The sequence below is a fragment of the Orycteropus afer genome, unplaced genomic scaffold (assembly GCF_000298275.1).
Source record: "Orycteropus afer afer isolate SDZICR_OR568_19922 unplaced genomic scaffold, OryAfe1.0 scaffold00282, whole genome shotgun sequence".
Classification (NCBI taxonomy): domain Eukaryota; kingdom Metazoa; phylum Chordata; class Mammalia; order Tubulidentata; family Orycteropodidae; genus Orycteropus; species Orycteropus afer.
Genome location: NW_006921869.1, coordinates 4,267,843 through 4,276,821, shown reverse-complemented (window position 1 = coordinate 4,276,821; position 8,979 = coordinate 4,267,843). Strand labels below are relative to the sequence as shown.

At 38.4% G+C, this 8,979-nt stretch overlaps 1 protein-coding gene across 1 annotated transcript in view; it reads left to right on the top strand.

Moving 5' to 3' along the window:
* Positions 1-8,979, top strand: part of TXNRD3 (thioredoxin reductase 3) — a 148,704-nt gene that overhangs the window by 2,193 nt on the left and 137,532 nt on the right. The window contains exons 2-3 of the mRNA XM_007950619.2: positions 3,939-3,999; positions 5,548-5,657. Coding sequence (XP_007948810.2) covers positions 3,939-3,999; positions 5,548-5,657 — 171 coding nt within the window. The remainder of the gene's footprint in view (positions 1-3,938; positions 4,000-5,547; positions 5,658-8,979) is intronic.

The window sequence follows — 8,979 nt, the reverse complement described above, 5'->3', positions numbered from 1 at the left end:
GTATATATATATATATATATATATGTATATGTATATACACACATATATGTGTGTGTGTGTGTGTGTGTGTATATATATATATAATTTTCTAAAAGATTTTTTCTAGGACTTAACGTACACATCTTAATAACTTACTAAGATGTTCTTCAGATTTATACTAAGTTAATTCCAGTGAAGTATAGTAATATTATTCCTCTCTACCTTTATTTCTTCCTCCTTTTTGTACTGTTACCTATATTTCATCTGTATGTTACAAACCCAACAATATATTACTATGTTGTTGTTGTTATGTGCCGTCGAGTCGGCCCCAACTCATAGCGATCCCTCCTTGGGTTTCTGAGGCAGTATCACTACGGAAGTAGATTGCCTCATCTTCCTTCATATATTACTAGAATAATTGTTATATCATTTCATGTCTTTGAAAAACATAAAAGAGAAGATAAGAGTTGTTTATATTTGTGTAGTTTGTTAGATTACTCATCTTACTGACGATTTATGGTTATGTTTATTTGTTTCTGTGGATTTAAGTTACCTTTTGGTATCATTTCTTACTTTAATACAGCTTTAGTCTTGCCCACCTCCTTTTGTGGTTATTGTCAAATATGTTGTTGTTGTTATGTGCCATCGAGTCGACCCAATTCATAGTCGACCCCTGCTTGGGTTTCTGAGGCAGTATCTCTACAGAAGTAGATTGACCAACCTTCCTTCTGAGAAGTGGCCGGTGGGTTTGAACAGCCAACCTTCTGGTTAGCAGTCAAGTACGTTAGGCACTATGCTACTAGAGCTTCTATTGTCAAATATATTACATGTTAAACTTTTTGAGGTACTGTAAAACTGTTTTCCTCACTTTCATTTTTGAAAGATAGTTTTGCTACATACAAGATTCTTGGTTATACTTTTTTTTCCAGCACATTTTGTATGTCATTCCACTGCCTTTGGCCTTCATTGTTTCTGATTTGAAGTCAGCTGTTAATTGGGTTCCCTTGTATGTATTGTAACCTTTTCCTTGGGCTGGTTTGTCTTTGATATTTCCTATTAGATGAAACATTGTCATAGTACCTTCCTTGATACTGCTGCTGCTATTTATTTATTTTTTAACCTTTTATTGTTTTCCATCCAACATTTCATACACATTTTATTTCATGGCATTGATTACAACACCCACAATGTAACATCACTCATCTCATTTCTTCCCTGTGTTTTTCATTTCCATTCCTCCTCCTTTCTTGTCCCTTCTTGCCTTTTGAACTTTGTCTATGGGCAAATGCTGCCCTTTTGATCATGTATGGTTGATTGTTCTAAGGAGTGCATACCTCCATGGTGTTATAGATCTGTTTGTTGGACCGAAAGTTGAGCCTCAGGTGAATTCAGGTCCAAGCTTGAAGAATGACTAAGGACTATAGTCTTAGGTGTTCCACTGGTCTCTATCTGACCAGTGACCCTGATCTTTTTTATGATTTTCAGTTTTGTTCAACAGTTTTCTCCCACTCTATCCAGGACCTTCTATGTGATCACTTTCATAGTGATTGGTAGTAGTAGCAGGGCACCATCTGTTTCTAGTCTCAGGGTGGTGAATACTGAGGTTTGTGTAGTCCATTAGTCCTTTGAATTAATTATTTCCCTGTGTCTTTGATTTTCTTCACTGTTCCTTGCTCTGGAGGGGGGAGAGACTAATAGTTGTACCTTAGGTGACTGCTTACAAGCTCTTAAGACTCCAGTCACTATTCACCAAAGTAGGATGTAGAACACTTTCTTTGTAGACTGTTGTGGTGCAGTGGATTACTTAATATGGCCCTTCTAGCCATAGTCTTTATAACTCTCACCAAATGACTGGGTGGGACTGTGCAAATGTGAGGTGCTTGTGGCCTACCAAGGGGATTGGATAACTTGCTAATAACACAAATAAGGTTCATGGCACACTTGGGAGGGTGGGACTGTGTAAATTAAATATATGGAACCTTAATGTGAGGATTAATCAGTTTTGCTATCATGTTAGGCTTAAAATGAGCCATTCCAGAGGCAGGAAGGGGGCTGGATTTCACTACCATGAAGAAAGAAGTGCCAGGAGTAGAGTGCATCCTTTGGACCAAAGATCCCTATGCTGAGCCTTCTTGATCCAGGGGACAGAAATTTGTAACACTGGAGAGATGACAAGAAGCGGTGGCAGTGAAACAGTAGCAGCAGAGGTAGCAGGAACAGGAGACTGGCAGGAGATGGCATGGTGGGCTTCCAGACCCATGGAATGAGAAAACTGAGTGCCTTTGGGAAGGAGTCTTTTTGGAGGAGTGGTGGAGCTGTTTGCTAGAGCTCAAGGCCTTCAGGCCAAGGCATTTATTGGCAGAGCCAAAAGAACTTTGTAAAACTCGCCTGAGCATGGGGCCGCGGGACCAAGACAGTGGGTGGAAGAAGAGATCCCCAATCTGTTGGCCATGCAGAGGAATTTAGCTTCTGTCTTGGAGCTGTGGTGAAATTGTGAAATGCTGGCATCCTGCCCTTTTGGTGGGATACTGTATCCGTTAACTGGGAGCTGAGGGGATAGGGAACTGCGTTTCTTTTTTTTTTTTTTTTTCCCCATGGCCACATCCACTTGAAGTGAACCTTTGTCATGCTCTCTTGGGGTCATGATGAGTTGAATTAGATTTTATGAAACAAAAAAATAGCAACAGCATCTAGGGATGAGGGAGGGATGGAGTGAGTTGTGGCTTAAGTGCCACGGACTTGCTGGTTTTACTGAGATGTACTAGATTTTTTGGAATAGATTTTGTTGAATAAACATTTCTTATTTGCTGTATCCTTTTAGGATAATTTCCAGAGAATTTAAATTGTTGCTTTTAAAATAAGTTTCACTAGTTAAGAGTATTTCTCTGGGGAGTAGATCCATTGAGCTCTTCACACTGTATTCTAGAAATGAGACCTCTAAGCTTTATCTTGAGGACTGAGCATTGAAGAGTTTTAAGTAATATGGTAAAAAACAGGATGTAAAAGACCATTTTGGGAAGAGAACTGTTACATTATGGGGATTACAGTCAGTGTCATGAACAAAATGTGTATGAACTGTTGGGTGGAAAATGAATTTGCTCCGTAAACTTTCACCCAAATGACAATTTTTTTTTTTTTTTTTAAATTTTAAAAACAAAAGACCACTTTGGCTGCAATTTATAGAAAAAGCAACCTGTTCAAAATAGAGAATTTTTAAAGCTTAGTAATTAATTGGATGGATGGGAAGTCAGTGTGAGGATGGGAAGATGTTGCTTGAGATGGTGGCATTAAAATATTTCCTAGTGAGTGCTTCTGAAAGTTGTTAAAATGTTGACTGTGATTCAGGGCCTGGTTTTACATTTCCAGCCAGCTCCCAGGTGATATTCATGCTACTGTTCCTCTGCCTACTTTTTGAATAGAAAGGCTTTAGGGTTTCTTGTTTAAGCAACTGATGAATGGTAGTATAGTAAAATTGTCTGTTTGCTTGTCTATCTTCCCTACTAGAGGGCAGGGATTGTGTCTTGTTCACGGTTCATTGTTACATCTTAAGCATTTAGAACAGTGGTTGACACATACAGGTATTTGATGGGTAAATATTTGCTGAATGACTTAATGAATATTGAAAGGAAACACAGAGGAAAAGGTATGTGGGAGAAGATAAATTGTATTTTGGGCATGTTGGGTGTGAGGAGCCTGTGGGGTGTCAAGGTGGAGAATTATATCTTGTTTTGAGTTCAGAAAAGAAATTTAGGAAAAGTTGTAGACTTGGAGTCATGGATCCACCTGGTAAAGGAAGGGATTAGCTGAGATTATTGTATATGAGAAATGAAAAACAGGATAGGTTAGAACTCAAATTCCTGAACAGAATTTATTTTGGACATCCCGTATTGCTATGCCTGTGTTTCATAACTCTGTTGCATCTATTGTGAGAGTGAAACTTACAGAAATTTTTGTTACAGGTTAAAGAACTCTTTTCTTCTTTGGGAGTTGGATATAATATCTTGGAACTTGATCAAATTGGTAAGTATAATGGATAGTACATAGCTTTGATTTATAATAAGTGTCAACAAGATTTCATCTTTCTATTTAATTTACTTTTGTTTTTGAGTTAGGGAAGCTGTTTTGGTCTGCATTCAACTATGGATAACAGTGAGCCCATAAGTGATAAAATTTGATTTAGATTAGTTTTTAATTTGTCTTGAATTGAGGGGAAGGAGTGGGAGGAAGACACATAAACTGCTACCTGGAAGTACTTTAGACATTTCAGATGTATCTATAAACTTTATAAAATAGAGTAAGCTGTAATAAATGAAAAGAATGTACTCCTGTTTCCAGGTTGTATTACTATGAGGGAAAATACAATATTTTTTTAGCTTTATCCTTTTGAATTCTTGTTGTTCTTCCCTCCTTCCAACCTTGCCTCCCTCCACCTGTCCAGTATCAATTGAACACTTAACACAGGCAGGTGTTCTGAAAGGGCAGGGGATGATAGTGGTAAACAGAACAGGCTTTGAACCATTTCAGCCTGGTTCAGTCATGGCTGACAAAATGACACCAGACCAGACCCGAATTTTTAAATGTGGATAAACTAGAATGGGAAAAAGTACAGATCAAAGCCCTGCTAGAAACATACTCTCTGTCTTAGAAAACAAGGGCAGTGTGTACTTGGCAACCAAATATCTTTAGTGGCTGAGTCAAAAACAGGCCTGGCTCAAAGATGGTGGCTAACCACACTGCTTTGAATGGAGGTCAATTCAGTCCTGGCAATAATCCAGTCTCACACATCAGGCTCCTTCAGGGCTTACTATACCTCTTCTGAGTCTTCCATTCTAGGACTTCAGCCTCTAGTTTTTCTTGTTCCATTTAGCGTTCCACATCACCCAAGTTTTAAAATTCGAGTCTGTTTTAGGTTTTACTTTGTCAGCCGTAAATGAACTGGTTTGAACCAGTTTGAAGCTATGGAACAAAACAAACTTGGTCTTTGCCTTCAGGGAATTCCACTGACTGTTTTAGCCAAGTCTCACTTTATATGTGCTGCTGAAGTGAGCACTTAGCCAAGTCACTTCACTGAGTGAAAAGTTCTTGAATCTTTTGAGACTTTTCTAAAGGGTATACCATATGGGATAGTCTTAAATACTACTGGTCTAGTTTTATATTAGGAATGGAAGATAAACTTTCGACTTTGATCATAAGGATTTTTTAAGCTTTTCAAATATTTTCAAAGTATTTTCTGAGTGATTACTGTTTTAGCAGATTTTATCTTGATACTTGTTTTATTAAGAGAGTCATAGGTATTTGTCATAGGATAGTCATTGAATTATTTATCAAAATCTAACTTAGAAGTGTTTATTTTTAAAGAATCAGTAGATTGGCTTTGTTCTTTAACTAGGGTTTCCTCCGAAAGTATAGGTGGTTTCCCTACCCTGACTCATCAATTCATATGGTTATATAGTACAACGACCATTTATGGGTCTGTACATGAGCTTTTGGGCATTGTGACACTAGTTCAACTGATAAAAGTTTGGAACCCTTTCCATATTTTTATGTATTTAATTTTTTATTCTTCAGATGATGGGGCCACTGTTCAAGAAGTTCTGTCAGAGATTACTAATCAGAGAACTGTCCCCAATATTTTTGTGAATAAAGTACATATGGGTGGATGTGACAGAACTCTTCAGGTAATAGTAGAAGTATATCTTTTACAAAGTTGTTCAAATGTTCTTTTAAAATATATTTAAAAGGAAAGAAAAAGGTTTTTTAGGCATCTGTTCATTTGTCTTTTGGAAGTTGGAAGTATGGAGAAACCAGATAATTTTTAGATAATCTCGCTTGCTTTAAGGGAAATTAACTTTTCTACCAACTTCAGAAATGGAGAAGGAGGTATTCTGTTTTTTGTTGTTTTTGTTGAGAATATACCCAGCAAAAACATAACCAACTTAAGTTTCTACATGTACAATCAGTGATATTGATTACATTCTCCGAGTTGGGCAACTTTTCTCACCTACTTTTCTGAGTTCTCTTTCATTTACATAAACTCACTGTCCCCTAAAGTTCTTGTTTATTGGTTTGAATTGATGTTGTAAATATGATCCCCTATGTTGTTGTTAAGTGCCATCGAGTCGTTTCCGACTCATAGCAACCCCATGCACAGCAGAACGAAACACTGCCCGATCCCGCGCCAGCCCCACAATCCCTGCTATACTTGAGCCCATCATCGCAGCCACTGTATCAATCCATCTCCTTGAAGGCCTCCCCCTCTTTCGTCGACCCTCCACCCCACCAAGCATGACATCCTTCTCCAGGGAATGGTCCCTTCTTACAACATGACCAAAATAGGTGAGACGAAGTCTGGCCATTCTTGCTTCCAAGGAGCATTCTGGCTGCACTTCCTCCAGGACAGATCTGTTAGTTCCCCTATAGATAGATCTTAAAGGAGCATAATGCTTCAGGCAGACATTCTTTTTTTTTTAAGTTTTATTTTTTAAAAATTTTTAAATTGTGATTTGAGTGGAAGTTTGCAGAGATAATTCATTTTTCATTCAACAGTTCATACATGTTTTGTTTCATGACATTGATTACAATCCTCATAATATAATAGCTCTCTTCCCACTTCCTCCCTGTGGTTACCTTTTCCCTGGGTCCTTCTTTCCTACGCATTTCTGCTGTCTGATCTATCTCCCTGTGTAAATACTGCCCTTCTGATCACCCATGCTTTATTGTTCTAAGGAGTATACCTGCTGGTATAAATAAATGTTCAGCTTGTAGGCTTGTCTGTTGCTAGGCTGGAAGTCAGGGGAGTGTGTTCAGTTCGAGGCCTGAAGGGTGACAAGGGGCCATAGTCTCAGGGGTTACACTCTATCAGACAAGTAAGCTTGTTTTTTTTTTTTTCTTCTTCTTTTTTTTAATGATCTTGAGTTTTGTTCCATACAGGATCTCTAATTTTGATCCCTTTCTGGGTGGTTGGCAGTGGTACCTGGAAATCATCTAGTTCTTCTGGCCTCAGGGTCATGTAGTGTGAGGTTCCCATGGTTTACTAGTCCCTTGGACTTACTGTTTCCATGCATCTTTGATTTTCTTCACCCTTCTTTGCTCTAGATGTGGAGAGGCCAATAGTTGCATCTTAGATGGCCACTCAAAAGCTTTTTTTTTTTTTTCTCTTTTTGCAGTGTTCCCTCCCCTCCCCTCCTACACCTGATAATCAACAAAGACAATTTCCTTCCATATATAAACCTTTCCTTGACTTTTTACAGTAATGGACTAATACAGTATTTGTCCTTCTGTCACTGACTTTTTTCACTCAGCGTAATGTCCTCCAGGTTCATCCATGTTATGCGGTATTTTGCGATTGTATGTACCATAATTTGGTTATCCATCTCTTGTTGATGGGCACCTAGGTTGTTTCCATCTTTTTGCTGTTGTAAATAGTGCTGTGATAAACATGTGTAGAATATATCTGTTCTTACCCTGGCTCGCACTCTCACTTAGGATGTATACCTAGTAACGGGATTTGCTGGATCAAATAGTATTTCTAATTGCAACTTTTTAAGGTTTCCACAGTGGTTGTATTATTTTACAGTTCCCACCAGCAATGTATGAGAGTCCCAATCTCTCCACATCCTCACCAGCATTTGTTATTTTCTGTCTTGTTGAACTTTGCTGCTAGTGCTGGGGCAAGATGGTATCTCGTTGTTTTGATTTGCATCTTTCTAATCTCTCTAATGGGAGGTCTGGTAGCATAAGGCACTTGACTGCTAACCAGAAGGCTGGCGGTTCAAACCCACCAGCCGTTCCTTGGAAGGAAGATGGGCAATCTACTTCCATAGTGATACTGCCTCGGAAACCCAAGGAGGAGTCGCTATGAGTTGGGTCCAACTCGACAGCACATAACAGCCACAACAATCTCTCTAATGATTGTGAGCGTTTCTTCATGTGTTTGTTGGCTGCTTGAATATCCTCTTTGGTGAAGTGTCTATTCATGTCTTCTGCCCATTTTTAAATTGGATTGTTTGTCTTTTTGTTGTTGAGACTTTGGAGTTTTCTATAAATTTTAGAGATAAGTCCCTTGTCAGATACGTCATTGTGGGATATATTTTCCCAATCATTAGGTTCCCTTTATACTCTTTCGGAGAAGTCTTTGGAAGCACATGAAAATTTAATTTTCAGAAGGTCATATGCATCTAGTTTATCTTCTGCTGTTTGAGCATTTTGGGTTATGCTTGACAGTCTATTTATGCCATAAATTAGGGCCCCTAAACTTTCTCCTATTGTTTCCTTGAGGAACTGTAGAGTTTTAGGTTTCACATTGAAGTCTTTGATCCATCTGGAGTTAGTTTTTGTGTATGGTGTGAGGTAGAGATCTTGTTTCACTTCTCTGCAAATAGATACCCAGTTTTGCCAACATCATTTGTTCAGCAGACAATCTCTTCCCCATTTAATATATTTTAACCTTTTGTCAAAAATCAGCCACCATAAGTCGATGAATCTCTTTTTGGGTTCTCAATTCTGTTCCACTGGTCTGTGTGTCTGTTGTTGTACCAATACCAGGCTGTTGTGACTATTGTGGCTGTGTAGTGTAGGTTTTGAGATCCAGGAGTGTGAGACATCCTACTTTGTTGTTCTTCAGTAGTGCTTTGCTTAGCCAAGGTCTCTTTCCTTTCCATATAAAGTTAGTGATAGGTTTGCGCATATCCTTAAAGAATGCTGATGGGATCTGGATTGGGATTGCATTGAGTGTATAGATTGCTTTGGGTAGAATTGACATTTTCACAATTTTCAATCTTCCTATCCATGAGCAGGGGATGTTCTTCCATTTATATAGATCGCTTATGGTTTCTTGGAGTAGTCTTTTATAGTTTTCTTTGTACAGGCCTTTTGTGTGCCTGGTAGCATTTATTCCCAAGTATTTTATTTTTTTGGTAGCTATTGTAAATGGTATTGATTTCCTTCTTTACTTTTCAGAAATCTCTTTGCTGGTGTAGAGGAATCCAACTGATTTTTGGA